General features: G+C 41.9%; 1 protein-coding gene across 1 annotated transcript in view; it reads left to right on the plus strand.

Annotated features, from left to right (window-relative positions):
- Positions 1-27,749, plus strand: part of TMEM132C (transmembrane protein 132C) — a gene marked incomplete at its 5' end in the record, with an annotated part of 144,004 nt that overhangs the window by 39,122 nt on the left and 77,133 nt on the right. Inside the window, one exon of the mRNA XM_031045510.2 lies at positions 14,783-14,929. Within this exon, the coding sequence (XP_030901370.2) occupies positions 14,783-14,929 (147 nt within the window). The remainder of the gene's footprint in view (positions 1-14,782; positions 14,930-27,749) is intronic.

A 27,749-nucleotide genomic window follows, 5' to 3' on the forward strand; every position in this document is an offset into this window, starting at 1 on the left:
TCCTGGGCCTGGGGATCCCAGATCATTGCGTTTTGAGCAGTTGAGATCAGCAGTACCATGAAGGATGTCTGTGCTTTGTCGGTGCCTCTATTTTAGGCCAGCCCCTGTGAAACACTTTACAGGAACATGTGCACTCGTGCCACGATTCCAGTTTTATTAGAAAAACAGCAATACCAGAAGAAAATTTCTCGCCCAAGGCATATTCCATATGTTACTTCTCAGTGCTTTATTTTTCAGGCCTGCAAGAGACAAATGCACTTATTCTATTAATAAAGCCTGTGACTTAAAGTGCAGTTCTACCCTGAAAAAATAGACATGTGAGGTTCCAAGTTCATTTTCCATCAATAGCTCCTACATTAAATTTGTTCAGATTACAGATGAAAAGGTGGTGTTATTTTTCAGGCTGTGAGCCCGTAGGCCTTAGCCTTGGCTCTGAAAGCAGACTTTTCATTCTCGTATGGCAATCACAATGCAGAAGGCACAGATCAGCTCACACGCTTTGTTCCACCTCTGCAAGGTGACTTCATGTTTTTGTGAGGTTCACATCATTTCTGCAGCTACAAAGCATCATTTAACATGTTTATAGAGGAAAAGTCCTCATAATATACTATGAATATTCAGCTCTGGGAAACTTACTACCACTGTTTCCCTGCTTTTCTTCCCTTATTCACCTCCATTTGTAAAAGTTCTAATAGAAATGTAGAAATACAACTGTTTTGTTCCTTTAAACCCCTGTCTCATCCAGCAGTGATTTCATAACCTCCCAGTTCTCAATTCTCTGCCTTGTCCCTAAAAAGTAAATCTCCTCAGTACCATTCCCATGATGGATTTATTGCCTTTGTGATCTTCATGTTACACTTGGTATTACTACTGCTCACTCGCAGTCCTTGTTTTTACCACAAGCTTTAGACAATCATCATCAGCCAATAGAGGATCTGGGGAAGATACATTCATCCTGAGGCCTTAAGCTTTGGGAATAGCAGAGGTACAAATGAAAAATAGAAGATAGGGCACTGGTCTTCCAGATGCCACCCTTGTAAATAGAGGCTGGGAAATTCCATCTAGAAGGTCTGTGCACAAAGGCAGAAATAAGCATCTGTTTTCAAAGGCATTCCAAAGTACTGAAGAGTTTTTTTGAGGTCACTGTGGAAAGTCATCATTTTGATGGGGGAAGGAGGAGAAGCAGGTGGCAGGGGTAGGGATTGTGTTCTGCATTACTTGCTGCAAACTCTGTTTTAAAATCACCAATGTAATAGAATTAGGAGGGCAAAGGTTCTTAAAAATTAGTGAAGTTAGATTGGGAGAGCAGATTGCTAATGAAGGACTAAATTAGATGACAACTAAAAGCATGCTTTAGTGGCTGTATTTCAGCTGGCTGATGAAGAAGGCAGTCCAGCAGTCCAGCCCTGTATCACAGACACATCTATTTGGTGCTAGGGAGGATATCCTACATTTACATGTCAAATTTAAGTACTTACTCCAGTGTTAATTTGGAGAGATTTTTCAGCTACTTTCCATTACTACTTTTCAGTAACGATAATTAAACATTTGAAATTGTCTGTCTCATTTTCTTTTGCTCCTTTTTATATGGTGAAAAAATGGCCTTAAAATATCATAAAAGGGCGGAAAATGGCTTCCCAGCATATGCCATAAAATGAAGTCACAAATGATCTTGTGGACCAGTGCACTGCTGTGGCTAGTTCAGGGTTACAATATAGCAATTATTGTTTCATTGCAAGGCTGACACACTTTCTGCATATTAACTGCATGGCAGCTTTGCTCCATATAATGCAGTTGTACTGTTAATATTTATTCAGGCTAGTGGTTTTTCATGCTGAAAATGAGCACCCGCTTTCCCTGCTAGTGGCAGAAACAACAGGTTTATGGAATTGTGATGGATTTTGAACTCCATGGGCTGAGGTCCAAGGTGATACTTGGACCTCAAGTAGTTTGATCCAAAATCAGGGGTCATGCAGCAATTTATGGTGTGATTTTCCCTTAACAAACCCATTTGGGGTACAAACTCCCTAACAGCGCATTAGTATGACAGCATAGCGGACCTTTTAGTGTTTCTTCTGAGGCTGCTGTTCCTGCTAAGGATAATGATATGGTCCAATCTTCACTCTCATTTGTGTTGCCTTATCACCTCTGTGTTTGCTGAAAGTATCCTCACACTAACATGCTTGCATTTACATTAAACTTGGCACTGTAGGCATTAAAGCAGAGCATATAGTGGTGTATAAGAGACAGCTTTGTATGGAATTATTATAAGTGCATTTATGTGATGTCTTGTGACATAGCAGACATTGCTGAGTGCTACTGAGCATCCCCAGCTGCATGTTCACAGGCACATATGGACTGGAGCAGGGGAGTAGAAGACCTAATGATATACAGAGACAAAGTACTATAATTTTAAGGGAGCTTAGGTACTAAGGGCCTGACCTGATTATCATCCACAGCAAGGTAGAATCAGAGCTGGCCCTGAATTATGTCTGTGTGAAATTTTAGTCCTGAGGGAAGACTTAGTACCTGATGACCAATCTTGTCCCCTTTAAAGTCAGTAACATGAGCTGTGTCAGGCCTAAAGGACAGGAGATTGAGAACACTGATGTCTTGCTTGACTGAAATACATGTGGAATTCTGTAGAAGGATCTGTGAGACTTAGGAATTTGTTTGTTCCTGGAACACCCCACGTGTGAACGTGTCTGCTGCTCACAAACAAAGTGAATGTAGAACTGCATGACCGGCTGATGAAATCAAAGCAAAATTGCTGGCAGCCTTCTCCCTGCCCTCCCTGTGTTTTCCAGCATTAACATTCTAGCTTTGTCACCTCTGATCCAGGGGAAGATAAATCCTTCCTTTTTTAAGGAGCAGAAACACTTTTCCCTCAGCACATAGAATAATGGCCTCTGCTGTATATTATTCATATTCCTCTCTTTGTACTTGTCATTTCTCTATATCCTTGGTGGTTGTACATCATATAAACTCTTAGTGGTTTTATCGAAGGCCTTTCAAAGAAGGAAGTGAATGGCTTAGGAGATGAGCAGAAGATTGTGAAGGCATTACCTAGGCTGGCGTACAGAATGTGCAAATCCAATAACACCATCCTCTATGGCTGCTGAGCTTTCTGGTAGACAGGGGCCAGTGCTAAAACATCCTTTAAAACAGTCTTGTTGTCACTATAACAAGAGAAGACCTGTAGACTGAGTCTTTCCTCATCTGCCTCTAGAAGTATTGGGCAGAATAGTGTAGAAATGGAGTGGAGGATCATTGCAAACCCACACTGCTTTTCTTTGGCCCCAGAAAAGAATGTGCAGCAACTTTGCCAGTCCTGAGCATCTGAAAGTTGTGAATCAGGTGCCCCAGATTAGAAGAGAGCAGCAGGAGGGTGTATAATGATATGTATTAGTGCTCTTTATGTTCAGTGACTGCTATTTGGACCACTATAATGTACTCACAACATTTCCAACCTTATCTCCAGATAAGACTCTTGTCTCCAGAGATGGCTTAGCTATAAACAGAATATGCACAGGAGGTTGAAGAAGTTAAGATTGAGGTTCTGTAGCAGCAATAAAGTCTGATCGCAGAGGATGCTCTGTGTGTATTCACCTATCTGTGCATGCGCTTGTTTACCCAGTGTTTCAGTTGGAATGTTATTAGTCTGATACAGACAGTGTTGGGAGTAGCTGCTTCAGCATTTTCATCAAGCGAATCCTTTGCTGCTGCTGAAGCCTATGCAGTCCTAAATCAGGTGCTTGTGTTGTGCTCTGTCATATGCTATTTAGGTCTAGTGCATTTCTGCTGCATCAAGCTGAAACAAAATGATTTTCATCCCTGCAGTCAGTAACTGGCTGCATTTGGATGAATTGAAATGACTTTTTGGGGAGAGTCATTGAGAGGAAAGGGAAAGAAAAGACTCCCCAGGAGATGATAAAGGGAATGTGACTTATTCTGGTTTGTAATCCTCACCGAGAGAAAGAATAAGCACAATGAGAGTTACGGATGTATTGATCTGTTTTATCTCATGGGTGGTTTTTTGTGTTTGAAGTATATAATGACCTTAATATCTGCATCCAGGAACACGCTGTTGCCCCTGGCTTTCACCGACAGCTGGTTTTCTTTTGATACATCCCAGAATCTTCCCGCTGATTCCTGCAATATGTCAAAGGAGCTCAGCAGTTTGTTGACCTCTCAAGACTTCACTCTGTTCATTATGGCTTCAAGAGCAGGCTCAGTTTCAAAAGGGTCCTTAAAAGGTCCTTTTGAAATGTCTGATGATAGCCCAAGGGAACTGCTGCCCGTGGGCATGTCCAACAATGGTTGTTGAGATAATATCAATGACCTAATTCAGGCCTGGGAAATTAAAGGTATAAAAACTTGGTCCTGCAACTATAGAGCAGTGAAGGGAAGGCTCCTGGTTTGTAGTGCATGGACATCTGCCTGCTCACTCCTAAGGCAACCTCATCTCCATGCAAAAACCTTTCAGCCTTTCAAACAGGGTGAAGAGTTTCTTGTTTAAAACAGTGTCAAGTCACACTTTATTTGGATTGTAGTTGTTATTCCCTTTCTTTCCTGAAAGTTTCTATAGGAAAGACCCTTTCTTTGATAGGCTGTCATTACTATTAAAGATGGCTTTGACAGCCCTGTGTGGGCAGACAAGTTGGTTGAGATGCTCTGCAGCAGTAATTGCTGTTACAATCAGATGCTTGGAGTAAGACAAACCAGACAGAAGCGTAAGCGACTTCCAAATGATTTGCTGCCCTAGCTCTTGTACCTAATCCTTTGGTGCAGCAGCCCTACAGCTGTTGAGGCTCATTTCTCTTACAGTCGATATTTATTCCTCGTTTCCTAGAACAGGAATTGGATGCCACTTACCTAATGCGGAAAGACTTTAAGGGGCTCCCTTTGTTGAGGTACATTAGTCAAGGCTCTTTAGATCCGGCCAAGGCAAGTCAGCTTTCTGCCAGTGTATCCCAAAGCCAGAAACAAGGCATCCTGAAGGGGAGCAGGTAACTGAGAGAAGTGTAATCACAAGGTGGAGACACAGTTTCTCCAATAATGAATTGTTTAGGGGTTGAGAGGAATCACTTATTTAACTCAGCAAATGCTTTTGGACATGAAAGCTTCCCACTCTAAAGAGGACCCCTCATTGTCTGAGTTCTTATCCTCTGGCAGCATCAGATATCATCTGACCATGAGTCCGGCTTGTTGAAAACTGTATCATTTTTTGGCATTATTGTTTCTTTTGGAAAGCAAAATAAAATAAAATGAAAGCCTTTGCACTGTCATGTGGCATAACTGCAAACTGAGGCCAGGCAAATGAGAAGCTGAAGATTCAGGGTGTCCTTTCAATCCTGCTAAAGAACAGCAAGGATATAGATGTGTTGGAATTAGAACTGGAACTCAGTGGTGACTCAGCTGGTTTAGTCACATTTCTAAATGAAAGACGAAGGCGAAAATAGATGTGAGGGAAGTGAAAAAGGAGTATTACAAGAGGAGATGCAGAGGTATCGAAAGCCAAGAGAAAGCAAATGTGGAGGGACACACATGGAAAAAAATCAAATGGAGAGAAATAAGAAAACCTTGTGTCTGTGGACAAGTTGTATCTGTCTATCTGTGGACAAGTGTGTACAGGTACATACAAGGTAAAACCACCGGGTTTTGAGGTATTTCTTAATAAATAGGACATGATGGCTCTGTCTCTGTTCAGTCACCCCTGGACAAAATGAGAAGTATTTGTTTAAATGACAGAAGAAGTGTCAGGAGGATGAGTGGTTTTTTACATAACCCCAAGTCCCAGAGCCACATCCCATCTGTGATTTATTAGCTTTGCTTTTTCACTCCTGAGCCACCGGCTGTTCCACCTCATGCCCTGCCTGCTGACAGTGCCCACCAGCTCCGGGGGGCCAGGTGACCCCATGGAAACACATGTGTGCTTCATACCCCTCATCCAAGGCCCTTGGTGTCAGCAGGAGTGTTCTTGCTGACTTACTGGGGTCTCAGGGACTTCAGACTCTACCTAAACCCACAAACTACCAGCAGCTGCCTCAGGGCACAAGGATTTGTGCTATTGCTGGGTACACTTAAAGCATGAAAGAACACAGTTTGGAAGCTGTAGTACAGATCACTGCCAGCATTTACTAGATTAAGACTCAATTCAAACATAAAAGCTAGCAGTTCTGTCTGCTGTATCCCCCTAGACCATCTTTGTAGCATTTCTATCACACTCTTGCATGCAGATTACCACACAAGGTATGCTTGCCTTGAAACAAAGTCAAGAATAGCAGCAGTGTTAATGTGCCTCAAAGTGGCTAAATAAAGGTGTGAGGGTTATGATGAGCAAAGCGAGAATCTTTACCAAGCATTGGAGTCACAGTATGAGGGATATAAAGGAATCACGTTGCCATAATTCTTGTTTTATTCTACAGTTATCTTTCTTAACTGTCTTTCTACTTTGTTGGTTACAGTTTTGGCACTCTGTGTTAACACATTGCCCTGTTTGATGCTGCTCCATGCTTCAAACACAGAGGGAGAGGAAGCTGGTCTAAACAAATGGAAGCACATGTTGTTATAGCACCCACAGGGTCAGCAAACTCCAACTGTCTGGAAGGAGCTCTCTCCAGGAATATTGTAACATGCCCCATCCTTGAGTCAGCTTAAGTTAGACTGATTAGAGTACAATGGGGACAGTGCTGTACCTTTGGAATGAACCACCTGATAATCAGTCTTTTCTTTCATCACTTGTACAAATACCTCCTGCAGTATGTAACATTTGAAACAATTATTTGGCTGAATGGCTTTTCTCTTTCTTGATGTTTTAATGACGTTTTCCTCTTCCTTTTTCTAGCAATTGATCTCAGCAGTATTATATTTCTGTAAGGGGAACACAACTCTCCTATGGCAAACCTGTATTCATGACAGCTGCTGAGGGGGGAGTGTGGATGGGATTAAAACCACAAAGGGACTGCACGGGAAGATTACTTCAGAATGTTGCTTGGGGTCTAGGTCATAATCCTAATAACCACTGCAAACAGTAAGTGTTTCCTCAGCACTGCTGCTGCTCTGCCAGCTGGGGGAATGTCCCAAATATGCAGCTTAGAGATTTCTTCTTTTTAAGAATAGAAACTGCAAGTAGTAGGGAGTATAATCTCCAAGCATTTACTTACCTAAAAAGTGTCTCTGGTCCTATAAAACAGACCTGTGGAGGTGATCAGCTTGTACATAGCATCTGTAGCTGAATCTACACTCTCCATTCACCCTGGTAGGTTTTTTGTTTACTCAACACCCATCGCTGTCTCTCTCTTATGCCTCTCTCTGCAAGCATGTGTTGGTGTGAGACAGATGCTTTTTCCAACTCACTTCTCAACAGACAGCAAAGCAGACAGTGTGGTGTCTAGTTCCCTCATAGGAGGAATCTAGGAATGAGGGTACACTCAGATACCGATCTTGTAGTAAAGACTTACTGGGGACTTTACCTAGACGTGATTATGGATCAGCTTCTTTAAGTTCCTTGCAGAGTCCTTGGGATGGATCCTTGACTTGTACCTAGTGGTTACTTTGAATTTCAAGTTATGAAAGGCTTAAAAAGAAAAATCTCAACCCTGAAATGCTTCATGTAGAATTGTTGGAGTTGGCAACAACTGCTGTGTCCAGTGGAGTTCTTGAAACTATGCTAAGAAAAGGAAGGTATCAGCTGAACTGGAGTTATGTGGCCCATGATTTTGGTGTTTGCTACCTTGGGACATCTTGTCTCCCATCTTGTAACTCTTCTGATAATTTGAGCTCCATAGCAGTGGGTTTCTGCTTGCCCTCTGCTCTGGCTAATTGCATTTATGGGGCCACTTAGATGCCAAATCCAGTGGCCCCTTAAATGCAATTAGCTGGAGCAGAGGGCAAGTAGAGCTTGTGGTAGCCATTGCAAGAGCTGTGTTTTGAGCTCCTATGAGCCTGTTTCAGGTTTAGATACTCAGCCCAGCCAGTGGCTTTGAGAATCCCTCGGTAATATCTGGGTCCAGAACGTGACTGTTGCTCTGAAAGCGGGATGAGCTGGAGCTGGATGCAGTAGCAGCACTGTGACAGCTTCTGTGACCGTCAGGAGTTTACAGTGTTTATCTTTGCTGAAGGCAGAATGTTAGCAGGTTGTAACTTCAGATTAGGATTCCTCTCAGCTTGGAAGACAAATCCAGATTCTCGCTGTTGTGTGGTTCCTTCCTGCTTTTAGTTATATACATTTTTGTTTTATTCCTCCTGCTTTTCTTGTAATCCCTTAGCTATTAACATTCAGTGCCTGGAGAAAGCAGCTTTGCCATGAGATACATTAGGAGGTTAAAATCACTGTCTCTGTGGCTTAAGTAATGGTATCCAAGCTTCACAGAAAGCATCTCTCTTTCTTTTCAAATACACAGTGGAATACCTAATACCTCCAGAGGACTGTAATGCTCACAAGTTAATCACAGAAATCAGCCCAAACCAGACTGTCACTGGAACATCCTAAAGCACACAGGATTTCTTTTTATGGGAAAACAAAACCCGGCTGACAGCATCCATCTTGTGCCTTGCAGCTGAGCTCTTCAGAGCTTCCTAATGGATATGAAGCACCTATCCCATTGACATGAAAGACAGCTGATTTTCCTAGGGTCTCGGGGAATTTCAGTTATGTAAGAAACACTACACAAGAAGAGCTCCTGTGCAATTTCGAATCCCAGAATTCCTCACTGGCAACGGAAGGGAATTGATGTAATTTTGGTGGACAGTAAAGTCACCAGAATGTGCTGTTTTGGGGAAGCTGAATTCAGTCCAATTCAGCTGACAGAGGAGGTTTCAGGAGTACTGAAATCTGGCTCAGCTGCTCCCAGGATTACACCTGTGTTCCAGAAGCTCAAGTGTTCTGCTTTGGAGGTTTTTAAGGATCTGGTTCCTGCATTTTCAAAGGAAAACAAATACTTCATTTTGTTGTTTGTTTTGACATGGCAGTTTTCAGAGTTGTTTCAAGCAGATCACCATGCTGAGAAGTGAAAGGAGAAGGGGAGGAGTGAAGAGGAAGGATGAAATACCTGGAGATGAGCTGTTTGGGCATTTTAAAGGGGGTTTATCCTGTTTTGCAAAAGCTGTTTCCTAAGGGCCTTTTCTGGATACTCCATGAGAAAGAAAATGCCTGAAGGAGAAAGGCGTGCTCCGAGGAGCAAGATCTTAACTTTTACTAATGGTCAGCCCATGTTGTACATCTAGAAATCAAAGAAAACCAAAGTCTTGCATGGATGGTCCTTTGGACTGACCTTAATGGGAACCAAATCTGAAATACTACTATCAGCAGTGATTTATTACCTAACAAATCTAGTACCTAAATTCCCCAGCTGAGACAGGGTTCTCTTTTGCTGTTTACCTGTGCATATTGGCTTGTAAATGAAAACCTCTGCAGCAAAGAGGTGGCCACATAACACAGTGGTGGAAATCTGCTTGCTAGAGAAGAACGGAGGCATACAGGGCTCTGAGGGCATGGACAGAGTCATGCTGATACATGATCCCCCATATTCCCTAAGCAGACCCATAGCTGCTTAATCACACTCTGTCCACGTATTTTGCAAACTAAAGGAGCGTATTTGGAAGGTCAGCATGGCTAGCCAGGTCATATTCTACTGTCCTGCTTTTGGCTTCTCAACTAAGGCCAGCAATGGGGCTTCTGATGAGTATTGTTTTGCCAGGCAGACATCTGCCCTGTGTGCTGAGATCTATCCACTCATTTCACATAGAAAGATGAAAGGGAAAAGATTTACTCAATAAAACAAATCTTGCTTAATTGCTGTGGTTAGTCTCCTGCCTGGATTTTATGGGTTCCTGCAGCTGGCTTTAATCTCCTGATTTACTCTGGGAACAAAGAAGGAAAGGAGCGAACTTAAATCATGGCAGGAAGAAGCTGGAATTCTTCTGGCAGAGCTGGGGAAGGTTAGAGGCTTACTGTAAAATGCAGCCCAGAAACCAACCACCAGCAGAGGCTGCCTGGGTTCCGGAGGTACAGTGATACCTTACAACGTGACCTTTACAGTCGGGAATGTCACTGTCTTCTACAGGTCTGGGCAGCTAAGGGAGGATTAGAGAAGAGCTGCAGGAACATTGAGGCTCCAGAGCAGACTGACCAAAAGGGGTCAGTGTTTGTTAAGTTGAAAACCCAACTTGACAAATACAAACAGACAAGGATTTACATTTGGAAATGCAGAGGATTTAGCAAGAGCATCCTTTCCCTTGCCCAGCATGGTGGGAGACAGCATGCCCACGCTCGGCTTGCGTGACCCAGCGACTACCTTACGGAGGAGCCGATGCCCTGGTGAGACTGAGTCCACATCTGTCTCTAATATTTACATTTTCAATGCTTCCTAAATGAAGGTCTTCCAGCACAGCAGCTTGGACAGCAGATGTGAGCTGAAGAGCCTGTCTGTATACAGCAGTGGTCACTGACTGAAAACCAGACTGCTCTCAGATCAAAGTCCAGCCTGCTGACAATAGCATGGCATTTATGAGGAGCACAAAAGATGCAGAGCACAGTATAAGCATCTGAAAACAGTCTTTCAGGAAACAGAAGGTTTAGTGTCTGAAAAACTATTCCAGATATTATGGAGCTTACAGATTATAGGAATTTAATATTGATTTAGCTTTTTATTCTTTACTGCAGCTTTGTCTACCCACATGGCTGTGTAGGTTTGACAGTACTGCTAACCCCACATAGGAGGTACATACTGCTGCTGAAGGTCCCTCTTCTGTCCCTCATTTTGTGCTTCTGTGCTTCTCTGGCACTGCCATTGCTGCTTATTTGATCTTGCTGTGAGCCATCAAGGAAGCTAAATCATTCACTGATTAATGCTACCAACTTAGCTGGCCAGTGAGTCAGCTGGTGTTAGTGCCAGGCTAAAGGGAGGGTCTGAGCCAGGGGTTCCTAATCAGCTTCAAGTGGTGTTAGCTTACCTGCAGCTTCAGATTCTTCCTTTGCTGGTGGATTACTTATGTGTATCACAGCACACCCGAACAATGCAGCCCTGCTTGGATCAGTGCTTTGAGGATGACTTTCTGTGGGGATAAGAGAGGTGATGCTCTCTAGGCTTAGCATACATCAGCAAAACCATAGAGCATGTGCAGAACTGTGTGGAGTCCTCAGTGGTCTGCTCCCTCTCTAGCACTGCTGCAGGCAGCAGAACCCTTCCATGGCCATAGCAGTTTGCAAGATTAAAATTTAAATTTAAATAGGAAACTATAATTTGAGCTCCTGAAATCAGAAATCACATTCCCACCTCTGGCTGTTGTTGATTCAATTGCATTTCAGTTACTGTCTTTATCAGCTGTAGAGTATTATGTCTAAATACTGCTGAGACTTCTTGTAATTTGAGGACTGTGAAATGGAACAGCTACATTTTCATCTGTACTTGATTAGAATGTGTTCATTAGAAGCATCATTTCTGAGTTTGACATGTTAGGAAGATAAGGTGCTAAGTGGAATGAAATATTAGCCTGAAAGTTGCACATTTACACAAATGCACTTGCTGTGAGTGCTGTGAGGTTGGGCAATTAAATGTTTTTACTTGGTCTTGAAAAAGTACTGATTTCTAGGTGTGCTGCTAGAGACATTTCCTGTAATGTCTTTGGGGTGCTGTTTCTTCTGCATGCCAGCACAATGTTTTAATTCTCCATTTGAGAGTTTTATAGAGACAGTTATTTGGAGACAAAGCTGAGGCAGATTTCCTGTGTTATGAATTAATAACCTTAGAAGTTCAAGCAAGAAAGTCTTTCACTGATCTGGCTAGCATGTGTTCATAAAGCTTCAGAACCCTGTTCAGGTGGAGTCCTCTAGTGTGGGATTGAAGCTGACCTCTGGCATTCTGTGCCGTTCTTAATGACAGTCTCTCCTTCATCTTCCCATTGCAGGGTCTGCTTTTGTCAGAAGATCAAAACCTGTGCTTAACTTTCAGCACATAGACAATCAATCAAACTCAAATAAATGAGCTGCTGCCCTTAGGTTTTGTGCATATGTAGGTGACTTGCTTAGCAGGATTCTTAGATGGGTTTTGTTACTAGGCTGTGGACTTGGGGCTGTGATTTAGTTACTCCTACCATGCAGTGCACAGCTCAAGGGACAGAGGAAATTTAGGGACACTCACAGAAAATACAATCATTTCTGAGAATAACATTTGAGGGGAAGATTTTGAGTCCACTCTGGGGCCAAGTCCAGGCTGACAAATTATAGCCAGTGGGTACTTGCAGGTTGTAGAGCTGTGCAGCAAAGCATTTGTGCAAGGCCAACCATCTACTCATGAGTAAGCAGACATGGCAAAGGGGGAAAGTTTCCAGTTGGAGTGAGGAACCACACACTAAGGAAGCCTGGAGTACTTCAGCTGTTTGTCATGTCCATTTATTGTCACTGTACCTGCCTCTCTTAAGCAAGCATGGTAAATGTATATATACTGCCTTGATTAGGTGGGTAAATAGGGGAGGCTGTCAAGTAATTTGGCCTCCAGGTCCTCAGGCTCTGGGTTTACTGAGGTAATGTAACTGGCACATTTTTGTGTATGAAGTTGGCACTATTGATTTAAGAAATGAATATTTAATCACAAGCATACAACAAGGTCAACAAATCTTCGCTAAAGAACTAAATACTTTTCCTTGCTAGCACTCAAACACCCAGTAAATAAAAATTGAAGCGAAAACATTTGTAGCTTGTGTGTACAGACTGCAGTTAAAAATGTATGGGGCTCAGTACTGACTTAATTCTAATTCATCCATTGACCTTGTTATGTAAAACTCAACGCCCTTTTCAGAGGGAGAGTTGCAAATTGTGCTTCTGCATATTTATATAGGAAGTTCAATCTTCTGGGTGCTCATACCCTAATTCCAGTGCTAAGTGCAATCACAACATTGATTTTTCTCGCTAAACATAACCTACTTTACTGTGGGATGAAGGGATTTTTTTCTTTTAATGGGCTTTATATAATGGCATATGTGAAAACCACTCAACTTAATGCCCCATAGTGTAGTTAATTAACAAAATGGCATTGTACCCATGGTCTTTCATCCTCTGGAAGTGTATTTTACCACTAACCTTGGCTATACAAAATGTCTGTCCTAATTAACAGGAGCCCAGGTATTGACTATGTCAACCTACATTGTGAAAGAGCAGTTTGCAGCTGCTGGCAAAGTTGTGATTCTGTTGAAAATCCAAACATGAGGAACCTCATTTTGACTGATGTGACATTTGAGAGCCCTTCTCAAGGACCAACTGAATCAAGTGCCTAAATGATCAGTTTTTACTCCTCTCCAGTATATCCTAACACACATGCAAACATCTCCTAAGATACATACTATGGAAAACATACTGATGGATTGATACATATTCCAAGATTGGTGGTAGTGTTTCCTTGTTACTCAAATGTTTATTGTTCATTTATTTGAACTGTAATATGCAGGAAGACTTAATGGAACTTAAAGCTTTAATGAACCTTCAATGATGGATTCGGTTCTCCTTTTACTTTTTCTATGTTCATTTCTGAGTAATCCAACTGAAAGCATTAGAGAGGCATCAGGTTTGTGCTGGTTTTACTGGAGCAAGACAGTAATCTGTGAAGCTCCATGATATTCCTGTTACAAGTGAGAGAATGAAGCACTTACACTTTAATACTGAGGAAAAAAATGTTTTCTTTTTCAATGCCTTTCACTGATTGTGTTTTGTCTCTGTTGGAAAACTGCAACAAGACAAATACTCTCAACCATTCATTACTATATTTTTAAAGTGTTTTAATGTCTAAAGATGCAAAAGACTGCTTTTTAGAAGGAACTTAGGTGCTGAGTCCTCATAAATGCCAAGAAAATATTGACATCTAACAAGATGATGATATTTGCTCAATAACTAACATTTTGTATTGCATAAGTACTTCTTAAAAATACAGTTTTTCACCATGCTTTAGCACTTTTGCTATGGGGAAGCCAGTTCCTGCTGGTAGAGACCATGATAACTGTACTCTGACAGTATGAAGCTAAGCAGCCCTTTGCCTTCACCATCCAAGGCTGAGGCCAAGCTACTCACAGAGCCATGTGCTCCTAACCGTCCTCCTTCTCCCCCACAGTCCTGTGTGACTGGTGGGGTGGTGGAATTTTGTCCCTCAGTGTCTTTTGAAGGGAAAAGCTGTGGAAATCTCTCTGTTCCTTATTCCTGATACTTTGTAATAGAACTGAAGATCAGCAGTTAAGGGTTCTGCACCCAAATAACTTCCTTGCTGGGAGATCTTTATACAAATGCTCCTTAATAAAGGAAGTGCTCTGTAATTAATCCTCCATTCAATTACTGCTGTCATTAGCAATATTAACATCCCTAGATAAAGTCTGGTAACTTTTCCACAGGCTTAACAACTAACAGTGGCAGAAATGTGTATCCTATAAGAACATCTTCAAGTTATAAAGTCTTGTCTTAACCAACAGCTGTATTCTCTCTAGGCTGGAGACTTCAAATGGAAATTGCCTTTGGAATCCCCAAAGGGAATTGCCAGGCAGAAGAGCAGCAACCTGTCCACTGATATCCAGAAGGATACCATATGGGATAAAAATGGGTTATTTAGAAAGTTGCAGTGAAGTATTCCTCTGGCAGTGATGATGCACAAGTTTGTCTTGGTACAGATGAACAGAACCTTCCTGAGTCTTCTGTGTTGGGATGGGTTCCTCTTTGGAAAAACTTATTGCCAGAATAGAGGAAAGAAGCTTGAGTCAGATCATGGTCCTGAATGACTCTCTTGTAAACTCTTTCCAACAGGGCAAAGGTGAAGAAAGGTGTAAACGTTCTCAGTGCGAAGACAAGTGACCCCCGACAGTGGGACGTGAAACAAGAGGTGGGGAATGGTGGAAAGCATTCGACCACAACAGTTATTTGTCAAAGGATAGCACCAAGTTCAAGGAACAGGTATGAAACCTCATATTCTCGGCACATTAAGCTCATTTATATCCCTGATACCATTCATTGGTTGAAAGACTTAGGGCTCATATTACCAGTGCTCATAGTCATTAAAGCTGTAGCCTGGAAATCTGGAGACACTTATGTTAACTGCGATACCATCTGCTGATCTATAACAGGGCATCTCAGTTTCCAGGTAATAAAATTCATCAGTTTAAATTAAAAAATGAATAGAATAGCCCTACATTGGAAGGGGGGACCAGGGGAGTGTCATTTGGCATGAATATGAATATCCTTAATTTTAAAGGCTTTTACTGAACATTATATTTTTGGCTTGATAGTTTTGACCTTGTTTCTCTGCACATATCACAACCTCTGTGGTTAGTTCATCAAGCAAGCAATGAACTCTTCTACAGTGAACCACTCCAGCTTTCAAGCATTGGTACAGGATAATTCAAACCTTTCAGTATTTAGTGTCTGACATGGAACACAAAATAATCCCTTTTTGCAAATGGTTACTTCTTGCAGAATGGAGGTTCCTTTGCTAAGCCATATGATGGTAACTGTCAGAAGCCAAGCAGTGCACTGCAGGGAGCGCTGGTATGAACTGGCCTGCCAGTGCCTGCTTTCCTGTTCCATGTGTTTTACTGCGACTTGATCTGGTTCCTCCCAGATATAAAAGCAGTGTTTTTGTTGGTAAGCATTGTTTTCCACAGCACACAGTGAAGTCATATATTGCTGCTTTCAGTGGAAACTTTTGCTCTTGCTGATTACCATCTTAACGAATTCTCACAACACTGCTGTACGTTAGTCCACACAGAGTGTTTTCATTGCACAGATCTGACCAGTGCTTCCCTCATTATTAGCCTCACACTCAGGCTTATTGAAGAGCATCATAAAATCTTTGGTGGATGCTGAGTTGGTTATTGCTTTCCTATTCAGTTGGTTTGTACTGTCTTAAGGCACAGAGAACTGAGCAGATTTGAACATCTGTATTCTGTGCCCAGTCAGAGTGCCTGGGAAATATTAGACTCCTGTAAAAGTACAGGAATTCCTCCTGTGATGAGCAGCTCAGTGATCCAGTGTGTTCACACTGATGTCATTGCAGTTAGTGAGATTTTCAGTGGAGAGCTGGGGGTGGGTACTGTTTTGCATAGAAGAGTTTTGGTAGCAGTGGAGTGTGGTGGGGGTGGCTATAGGGGCAGCTTCTGAGAGGTTGCTAGAAGCTTCCTCCATTGCCAGCCAGCTCCAGGACAGACCCAACACTGACCAAGGCTTGAGCCCATTCACTGATGGTGGTAGCACCTCTGGAATGAGGTATTTAAGAAGAAGCAGGAGGAAATGTGGAGAGGGGGTTGAGAATATGTGAGAGGAACAACTCTTTAGACACGAAGATCAGTGAAGAAGGAGGTGCTCCACACACCAGAGCAGATTCCCCTGCAGCCTGTGGTGCAGACTAGGGGTGAGGCAGGCTGTCCTGCAGCACATGAAGGTCCATGGTGGAGCAGATGTCCATTTGCAGCCTGGGGAGGAGCCCATGCCAGAGCAAGGGGTGCCCAAAGGAGGCTGTGACACCATGGGAAGCCCGTGCTGGAGCAGCCTCCTAGCAGGACCTGTGGCCCCATGGAGACAGGAACGCTCGCTGCAGTAGGCTTGCTGCAGGACTTCTGACCCTGCAGGGATCCGCACTGTAGCAGTCTGTTCCTGAAGGACTGTACCCTGTGCAAATGGAAAGGGAAAATATATTGTTTAAACCTGCCAGAAGTAAAGCAAAACAGTTTGAAATGGAGGACGTAGCTTTAGAACAGCATGGAACTCTTGAGTGCATTTGCAACTGCAGAACTATAACAGTCAGGTTATCAAACTCCAAATTAAATCTTCTCAATCAAATTTGCATAAAGTCTAATTAAGCCATAAAAATATTTTTAGTGCTAATTACAGGAATAAAAGTCAATGTTTCAATGCTTCTTTCATTTGTGTATGTAAATAGTTTCTGTCTTCTGAAAGCATGACGAGCCTAGGTTTGAATGAAACGTCTATGGAAAAGGAAGAGCTGGATAGGGAAACCTGGGCATGTGTGTACTGAGATCCCAATGGGAAAGCATAGATGTGGGCATACAGTTACTGAGATTCTAAGTGTCACTTGGAAGCCCTCTGTGCAGAGCAGAAATATTCTATTAAGCTAATTTAATTTAGTTGAGAATTGCAGGTCCCTGATGGGATCTTTCTGTGCTGCCACCAGCTTTTTCAGGCTGGTTTAGCAGTGCAGTTCATTTGAGTGATGTGCAAGCTGTAGCAAGGTCAGCGTTGATGTGAGGTACTGTTCTGGAGTTCCGGCATCAACACAGGCTAATCTGCTGCAGCAAACTCAGCTAACTCATAAATATCTTGGCTCATTTAAGCAGAGGGAGGTGTTTTCCACTGTCTTTGCAAAGGAGCTTCTGAAAATCAAGTAAATGAAAGGTTGTAGTTCTTGGATGCTTTATGAACATTCACACAGCTTGTTGAGATGATGATGATGATGTGTTATTTTTCTTTACATGACCAGCTATGTCTAGCACAGCTCAGAGAATCGTTTTAGCAGGAAAGGAGAATGAAAAATCTTCTATAGCTGTGCCCTATTCTTCTGTTGCAACCAACAAGAGTAATTTGGCTCTCTCTTTCAATTGTCACAGGTCCCCAGCTGGTTGTGGAGTATGTCAGGATATAACTTAAATTCATAATAGATTCTCAGTGCATTGCAGTGCTGCCTCCTACAAAGTATTTTGCAGTAGCCAGATAAAACTGCACCCAGGTTTCATTCTGGTCATAATGGGGAGAGTGACCTGTGGAGTTGTTAAGCACATGAACAGGAAATTCTGGCCTTTCTCTGTGCTCTTACTTACTTGGAAATCTCCCTGATGTACCATGAAGAACCTTTGCATTCTTTCCCCTTCATGTCCTAGAAACAAATGCCCATACTCAAAAGTACTCTTTCTCTTTGCCTAGTTGCTTTTCTTTCCTTTTGCATATTTCTACTCTTATTAGTCTATGGGTATAATTACATTGTAAGCACTTTGAAACCAACAGTTAATATCTGAATGCTGCACAACTTAGGGTCTAATATACCTTTGACATTATTTAAACAATAAGATTCGAGAGACATATTTTAGATACATCATAACTGTTGAGCATTACATTTTGAGAATTTAGATGTAACTTCTTTTTCTTTTGAATTTGTGCTGCTGAAGACAAGAGCCATAGCTTCTGAGCTTAGATTTATTCCTAAAGACTTTAACACTACAGCAAGTAACTGCAAACAGCTGGAAATCAGGAATGTTTGTGTGCCTCATAATGCAATTTGTGCTGTGATTCAAGTAGCTATTGATGAGGATAACAACAGTGTTGATTAGTGAAAACATGGCTTAGACTGCTGCTTGGTCACTTGTTTTCCCTTGTTTCTTAATCTGTGGGAAAGCTGGTAGGTGTGAAATATGTCCTCAGGGTAGATCAAGAGATACTTTTGGTTATTATTATAACCATTCCCCTTCCTAGTACTACCTCTGGTTCCAGCCTAAGGCTTATGTGGTTGATTTATGATGTACCACATCTTCCCTGAGAACAGCTTCAGTGAAAGGGCTCATATTTGCTGTGTAGTTCATTCTGGATTGTCACCACAGGGTACAGGAGCTGTTCCAACACAGAATAAGGGTTATTTTTAACCAAAGTCATTTTCATTGTCTTTTTTAACAGCATACCTCCACCAGCTGGTATGCTGTCAACTGTGGGAATGAGACAGACACATTAAGAGTAGGAGCAAGAAGGGTTAGAATCAGGCTAGCTTCTCTGCCAAAGCCAGAGCATCCTGTAACTATGGTATCAAGAATAAGGAAGCAGCAACTGGAGCTACTCTAGGCCTAACTCCCCTCACTCCTTCAGACCTGGAAGTGTGCTGGAACAAGCTGCCTTCAGTCTATTCTTAGGCTGATGTTTCTGCCTGTGCATGTTGTACTTTGTTTGAGGAGGAATGGAGTCACCCTGCACTTTTGATTCCTGTCAGCCGGGTAGAGAGATGGAGTGTTGGAGAGCAAAGAGGCATTTAGAAAACTGACATAATGGAAAACTGCTGTGATGTAGCACTTTATACTCTTGGTCTTGAACCTTTCTTTTGAGGGGCCCATGCGCTTACAGCTCTCCAGCCATCTGTCTGATAAAGAGACAGACTGGGGAAGAGTGCTTCCCAGTGTTATGCTTATGTTTCAGACTGTGTCACAGTCACTTATTCCCCCTTACCACACACGCACGCATTCTTGGGGGTTGTTTTTTTGTTTTCCTTTTTGTTTTAACACTGTCTGGGTATCATTGCATTCACATGGAGACAGCTAATGATCTTACCACGTTGTGTTTCATATCATCGGGGCATGGAGCAAAGCAACGAAGCTGTTACAATTCCATGCAGGTCCCTCCCCTGTCTGGCAGCACCATATGCTGCCAAGGGATGTCAGTGAAGTGAATTCTCTTGCCATTGAAAAATAAAAGTAAAGCATATGTGTACAACAGGCTCAGACTTGAGAAACTGGAAGTCGTGCAGTGTGTGTGGCTGACTATACCTAAAGACAGTCTCTGTGCCCAATATATGGACACAGAGAAGCGTATTCACACATTGTGACCAGGATAGATGTTATTAATTCTCTGGAATCTGGGTCATGTTTCCCTGGCACAGTGGTTTGCAGAGCTCAGCAGTGTGGCAGTGTAGCCTGCTGACCTCAAAACCACCCAGTCTGAGCAGAGGACAGGATTTTCACAAGGACTCAGATTTGGTGTTGGTTTACAGCCAGTTGAATATGAGCCAGCATGTGCCCGGTCAGACAGAAGACCAACAGCATCCTGGCCTGTATCAGCAAACAGTGTAGCCAGCAGGGCCAGATCAGTGATCGTCTCCCTGTACTGGTCACTGGTGAGGCCACATCTTGAATCCTGTGTTTGTTTCATACAAGAGAGATATTGTGGTGCTGGAGTGGGTGCAGAGAAGGGGTGGACTTGGCAGTGGTGGGTTAAAAGTTGACCTGGGTGATCTTAAAGATCTTTCCTACCCTAAAGAACTCTATCATTATGGCCTCCTGAGTATTTTGTTTTAAGCATCATGTGTATTTTGGTGCAAATCAGTTGCAGTCTTTTAGTCTGCTGCCAAATTACCAGTGCAACCCTCAGAGCTTCCAAGGTGAGTCATTCTTGTGATAGACATCTGTCTGCTTAAAATGACACATGTGAATGTATGCATGCAGCTGTCAATAACAGTATCAGGAGTAATATGTAATATAGCTAAGCCTGTACCTACTGCTTTAAAGATCCTTTCCCTTTACCCTTTCTTTTCTGATTTCCCAAATAATTTATCTCTGTCTGCTGTCTTTGCATTTTAAGATTCCAGTGTATGTTAGGATGCCTGTTTCAGGTCAAGTTAGGGCACGAATGTCTCCATTGTAGAGTGTAAGTGCCAAAGACACACCGGACATCTGCACATATGGTGGAGGATCAGCCAGCTGTGCCTTGTAACGATATCTTTTCTAGGGCACAGAAGACTAAGGTTAGAAGGTTGCTTCCCAAAGGAGCCTTTCATATGGCTCCTCTCTTGCTGCTTTGAATGTCAGGAGTGTTTATTAAAGCCCTGAGCTCAGGAGGGAGGAAGGGTGAAGAATGTCTCTCATGTCTCTCTCAGGAGCAGGCTGCCTGCAGGAAGGAGGCGGATGCTCCGTTGCTGTTGCCTCACTCTGTCTGCTGCAGTGTCTAAGCAAGTGTCTGCATAAACTGTCTTGAGAGGGAATATTTGTTTCTTACACCTTAGTGTCTTACCAGGTACTTGTGGGAGCAGGGCAGCTTGTTGAACCTTGTGAATCCTGAGTGGTTTCGACTTAATGGGCAGCCCTCACTTGCATTAAGGAAAAGCAAATTCCGTGGGAGCCCTCATGGACAAGGACTCTCACTGAGCCTGAAGGACCCTTTCTTTTCAATACTTTCAGTAATGCAAGTTCAGAAAGATCAAATTTGAGATAACTATAGCAATTGTCATGGCAACAACATACGTCTGTCTAGTTTTCATCTAGCCTCTGCCACAGCAAGACCTGATCCATAACTACAGCATTGGCCCTACTATAATACAGCATTATTATCAGGCAATTCTTTCAATAGAAATTTGTGGTTGTCATCAGCCGAAATACCTGCTTTCTAACAGATAGAGGCTAAGTCAGAAACCCAACAGGGTCTGCACAAGTGTTGTGGAAGATACTAAATGGAAAGTATTTTCTTTCTTATCAAGTATGTTGCAACATTCTCTCCTGTTTGAAATTCAAGGCAAGGTATTATAATCTAAGATGAGGTTTTGAAAGCCTCTTGTTAGGCTTTACTACTGAAATGAATTTTCCTGTTGGATTTCAACAGAACCAAGTGTTAGACTCAGTCCTGACCATTCTAAAAGTACTATGTTAGTCTGTTTAGATAACATAATGTAGTATTAGCCAAGATGTAAGGCATTCCCATGAGTTTTCTCTCCAAGAAAAGAAATTAATTAACAGAGATAACAAAATGCATGAAGCAAGGTCTGTCCATGATCTCTACAGAGGTTCCAGCCCAGTACCATAAGTTAATTCTTTATATTTTTTGTCTTTGGAGTTCCTGAGCCTACTGGGAAGCAGAAGGGCTGAAGCAACAAGAGAAAGGTCATTTGTCATGGATTTCTTGCCCAAATGAAAGCATCAAATTTGTTTGCTCAGCAAATCTGCATAGTTTGGAAAAGCTTTTTACATGCTTATCAAAATCAAATGCAGGAGGCTTAGCCAATGCATGTAGCAACCCAGCCTTGCTGAGAAAGCTGCCATCGGTGCTTCCCTGCTTTCCAGTCAGGCTGGATATATTGGTTTATTTCATTATTCCATAGATAGAGCAGAGCCCCACACATTAAATAGAATATGATGTGCAATTGTGGAATAATGGAACAACTTTATATCCATTCCACATTGATAGACGGTTCAATAATAATTAATCCCTGATGTCCAGAGTGAGATCAGTTTTGGTATCTGACAAAGTAATAATTTCTCAGAGAGTGACTAGGAAACATACAGGCTCCTCTTGAGCCTTTTCCTTACGTCTCAGCATGTGTTCTGCAGAGTTCTTGGAATATGCACTAGGAAAGGCTGCTGTCCCACTGTGTTCTTGCCTCTTGCACACAGCAATCCCTATTGCTTTCTATGTTAATAAGCTGTAATTCTTAGTGAAGTTATCCGTGAAAATCTCCTTCTGGTGTAACACATTCACAGACTTACTCATCTGTTAACTTTCTTCTCTTTGCACTTTAAATCATGAGTTCTAATTTGGGGTGAGGTCAGCTTTTCTTTATCTGTGACAGTTGGCATGGTTTGGACATTTTAGCGCCTATTGTAGCTTTCCTTGCAATTTGGAGGCAGTGGAAGATAAGAGACAAAAGATGCAGAATCGGGGAGGAGAAATTTGTGTATGTGTATTTTTTTCTCACACTGTCTTTGAAGCAGAAATATCTGCTGAAAGCCATAAACAGCTGAGTTCAGCAATACCACATCATGCTGCCAAACAGCTCTGCCTTCCTCTGTAACTTTCACAGCAGAGGAAATAAATCAGGCAGTAAAGAATGAAGAAAATTCAGGAAGAAGTGCCAAAAGCCAAACCTTTCTAGAATAAAGTGAATAATGTCTTTGTTAATATTCGGCAGAGCAAATTGAAATATGTTTCTTACTCACCTAAGCCCTCTGTACCATTGCTACGTGAGGAATTTCATGATAACAAAACCCCTCTGAACTCAAGATGCTTAAAACTGGTCCAGAGAGACCTCTGGAAAATAGGCTACAATCTCATAAAGAGAATTAGATGATTTTAAACATCGTTCCAGTCTCATGCCTCTGTCAGATCAGTAGCAGGTAACCCATTGACAGCAGTGAAGTATCACTGTTTATCTGATATGGAAAGACATTTCCTTAGACAAAGCACGATCTATTACAAAAGTGAACCATTTGTTTCTGCACTGGCTTGCCCAGATTTACCTTCCTACTCAAAGTTACTCTAGTTTGATGTGTTACTGCTTATTTAAAATACAGATAGAAGTCTCTTCTCTATTTCTTCTCTATTTTTTTCTTGGTATATAATAAGGATGATTATGAAATGGGTGGAAAATTATAATATAGATGCTAAGTCTTTGTAGTAAGTCTTACGAGTTAACCAGCACATCTTGATAACTGCTGACTTGGAGGATTTTACAGCATGTTGCTGGTCCTGTGGGGTCCTACTCCCTGCCCATAGCAGAGCTCTCCCCCATCATCACTCCTGGCTGTCGCTTTGGTTCAGATTGTTAAATTCTATTCCCTGTTGACTTGTGTATGTAATTAAATAAGTGATGTTACTTGTATACCTGCAGTGAGGGATGGTTAAACACTGTTCTCCTGTGGCCTTTTTCATTTCGAGACCACACTGTTTGTCTTTTATTGTTGTACCTCCCACTGGGCCTAAATAATAGAAAGACAGAACTTGGGTGGGTTTTACACACTGCATTTTTTTCTCCTTTTTAAAAATGCATGAGTTTAAATGCGTTTCCTTGGCCTCTGCCATTACATCCGCTGCATATCCTCCAGTTGGAGATAGTTGTAACAAAAAAGTAACATTATAAGCACATTAAAATTATCACTTCGAATCACTTAGCTGATTGATACAGTGTTTATAGAGGAAGTTGAGTATTCATAAACACTTGGCAGACCTAACTGTCTCATTAGCACCATTTTTGCTTTGGTTTAGCTCCACTGAGTTGAATGAAATTAATCTACTGATTCTCACTTTCGTAATTTAACCCAGGATCGAGCCTTACACAATCATAAGATGTTTGTTTAAACTCATTCACAGTATCCAGTTCTGTGATTACAAATAGATCAGTTTGAATAGCAAACCTCACGTGTGTTAATGCATCAATCCAGGTTTGTGTCTTTGAGACACATCTCAGGCTCAGGAAACCTTGCTCTTCTTCAGTTATCTTCTTAGTGCTGCAGTGGGTGGGTTGCTTTATCTGGTTAGTTCTGTGTCTCTGCCTGAAAATAGTTGAATGGATCCATTTCCTGCTGTGAAGCATGTTTTAAACTCGTGCAGGCTGATATGGAGATAATAGTAATTTGTTGCATAGCTACTAATAGGCCATGTTACCAGTGCTCCAGACTGAATGAAGCAGCATCATTATTGTTCTGCAGACACTTTACAGCACATGAGCACTGTCAGCAAATACAACAGGTTACGTAATTCAAGCTGGACAGAACATAACTCAGCAAAGCCATGGGCTTCTCACACCCTGTTATGATGGATTCCATTCAATTCCCTCTGCACATCTTGCATAGAACATAGAGATAATACATGTTTTTTTATGAGCTTAGAAAGTAAAAATCTTTGCCTGTTGTAGGCAAAGCAGCTCCTGTAGTCTGAAAAACAGCCTTGTATCAGAGATCATTGCAGTTCTCCACACGTAACGGACTCACACAAGAGCGAGTACTTACTCTATTGGTTTCTATAAGTCATCATTTGCAAGTCATAATTTATCTAGGATTCATGCTGCAGGGAGACCTCTGGTATTTCACATTCTGGGAATGAAGGAAGATCTTGGGTTTTTTTCACTGTCGCTTCATGGTATCAGCAAAATCTGACATTTTAAAAGGCAGCTTTTTTCAGGGCTGTGCAGCTCCAGCCCCTTAAATGTAGGATTTGTCTTGCTATGTCAAGTGCTTGTTCGAATCACCTGGTTTGAGTTGGGTTTTGTTACATCAATTTGTGGGTCAGAGGGGCCATAGGAAGTGTTTGCAGGATCCTGTATGTTTCCTGCAATTGAACAAGGTAGAGATGGGCTTCACCTTCGAAAGGTCTTTGAGATCTCAAAGACAGTGTTTATACTCCATCACATCCTGGCTAAATAAGACCCCTGAGGTTCTGTTTCTCTGAGGGGATGATAGGACAATTAAGATCTGTAAGCATATTCTTTTATAACACTTCCAAAGTTAAGGATGGAAAATGAAATAGGAGTAGCAGCATTATACAAGTTACCAATGTTTTTTCAATGTACTTTTTCCTTAAGCAAGGAAATCCATTACATTTTCCTGGAAAAATCTATGATGTGACCTTATTTCCTTGAAGGGTCAGTATAAGGGGGTCCAGGACTGGTATAAATCAGTGTCAGTCTGCTGAAACAACACATACCAGTTTGTCCCACTCTCATTCACAGAAAACTCCTCCAACTTTCCTGTTATTACTTTCCCAAGATGCTGGTAGTTTCATGGGGAAGTAAGTTTGTTAAAGAAAACTGATATGCTTATTGTAGAGAGTTTTTGGATAAATCAATGCTGAATTCCTGATTGCTTGCCAGAATTTCACTGAAGTAAATGGCAAAATTTCACCCCAAGTTTAGGCTAAAGCTTTGCTCTTCTCTCCTTCCTTCTCTGGGACGTACAGCTCAGGTAATCTCTTTCCTGTTCAAGGCTGCAAACAGCAGCTGACACGCTCCCCTTCCCTGCATATACCTGCATACATGATGGTAATTATTACAAAAGGAATTCGAAGTAGCACCCCATTGATTTTTGGTTTCTGTGTTGTAAATTAATGGACTGAGCATGCACTCTTTGTAATCACACTGCTAGAAATTCAATAATGACTCTGCCAGAGTACTTGAGTGACCTCAGCCACTGGTTTCATTCCGATTCCAGCTGTTTTTCATGAGAATGGCATGTTTAGCAATGCCATCAGATGGCTTGAAAGCAAGGTGCCCTGTCAACCAGAGTGTTACTGCTAGACCAGCCAACAAGAACTGAGATGTTTTTATCTTTTCTCTTACCCAAAATACATTACTTCTGTATGACAATGTTCATTAGAATGTGTTAAGCAGAAGAAATTTCTGATCTTCATGAAATAATCTATTATAACTTCAAGATTTCAACCAAATCAGAGCTCAGCAAATTCTATGGGCAATCTCTGAAGGAATACATCTCTCTGATTAGTTCAGCAATTGTCCAGCTAGGTTTAGAGGTTTTAATTGTATTTGGTTATTATTTCTTATGGTGTTTTTGCCATCTCTGGACAAGTGCAGTAGAAAGATGTGGCTCTCCACTTGGAGATGCTGTTTGTCAATTTTTATCATGAGAAATGTTCAGGAATGTAATGAGACTGACTGGGACGGTATATTTGAAACCACAGCTGCATATCTGTTTGTTATCTATACATGCATAGCTCTGCAGTTTGGTTTTACCTGCTGTGATTTCCTCCCAAAGACCTAGTAAACTCATAGTAAGTATAGGCTATTCCCAACAGTACTCTTACTTAGAAAAGCTAACCTAGAAATGTCATGGTAAGTGTAGGGGACTTGATGACAAAGAATTGGCTGTAAACTCAGCTTTTCCTAACGTTACTTGCAGAAGCATCCGAGAAGGGGATTGTTGCCATGTTCTGTTAATGAAAGCTCTGTTAATTACTTTGACAGGAAGCCTCTCCTGCTCTTTTCAGTGTTTCTGGGGCTGGTAGAATTGCGGAGGTGAGACGCAACACATAGTCATCAAATATAATTGCTGCATCCTTCAGTGATACAAATTAGTAGAGAGTTGTTGTGGTTCTCTGTGGATCACATGAATTAACTATGTGGGTTTATTTAAAAAGAAAATCAAAATACCCAGAGTCACAGAACAGACTTCCCCTTAGAGCAGAACCCGGGACATGCAAGAGCAGTGGTTTTTACAGATCCTGCTAACCGTGTTGTGAATAAATAGGCTCTGGCTTTGTAAATGGTTTCAAAAGCGTGAGTTCTTCACCATTACCCACCCCCAGAGGAATACTGATTTCAAAGGCTTTGCTTTGAGTGCTACACTTCAGCAGCTGGTTTTGAAAAGATGTGTCTGTAATTGGCAATAGGAGTTAATACCTAACTATTGATAAAGACAGAAAGAAATAACTACATTTTGAATTTGGAGCTTGATTCAGCATTCAGTGAAGTCTGGAGAAGACTGTCCATTAGTTTTGAGTGCAGCTTGTACTGTTCTAAAATGTGTTTAAGAATACAGCTGCTAATGATGCACACCACTGAGGACAAGTTCTTGCTACCTAAGGGACAGAAGATGAAGAAAACATCCTTCAGCAACTCTCAGGTATTTCTTCAGGCTTCCCCACCCAAGTCCTTTTAGATATTTACATTGAGTTCCTTCACGGTACTAATCAACTCTTAGTTTGGGATTATGGATCCTGGAAGGTGGGAAGAGTCTGTGGTGATTTCCCCTCATGTAAGTAATACAGCAACATGCCTTTCACATTAGAAGGTTTAAGATTTGTGTGTTTGAATATACATATATTTATTATGTGTATTTGCAAAGATTATTATGTCAGCTTGTCATCATGGCAGTGATCTGTTTGTTCTCCAGGAATTCCGAGGTTAGAAAGGATATTCCTCTTTTTTACAGCTCTGCAAATTTAGCTGTGAATTGAAGGAAAATCAGGCATCCAGTGCTACCCCCAGTGTGCACCAAGGAGCCACTGGCAGCAGCTCCTGTAGGGAGACCATTAGCCAACTATGGGAGCCCAGTCTTTTATTCCTTTCCTCTTGGACCATCTGGACCCACGTGGTGGTCCTCCTAAGAAAGCACACACAGCTCTTGGCAGGGCCTCATGAGCCAGATGAGATAACTGACTGGAGCACACTATAGGCTCTTTCTGGCCTGTGACCTGGCTCTTTCCATGTAAAATCTGGATACAGAAGAAGGAAAGGTTTTCCCTTGGGTCACAAACTCTGACTCAAGCGGAGCAAGGATGAGTGATGGGCATA

The sequence above is a fragment of the Melopsittacus undulatus genome, chromosome 12 (genome assembly GCF_012275295.1).
Source record: "Melopsittacus undulatus isolate bMelUnd1 chromosome 12, bMelUnd1.mat.Z, whole genome shotgun sequence".
NCBI lineage: Eukaryota > Metazoa > Chordata > Aves > Psittaciformes > Psittaculidae > Melopsittacus > Melopsittacus undulatus.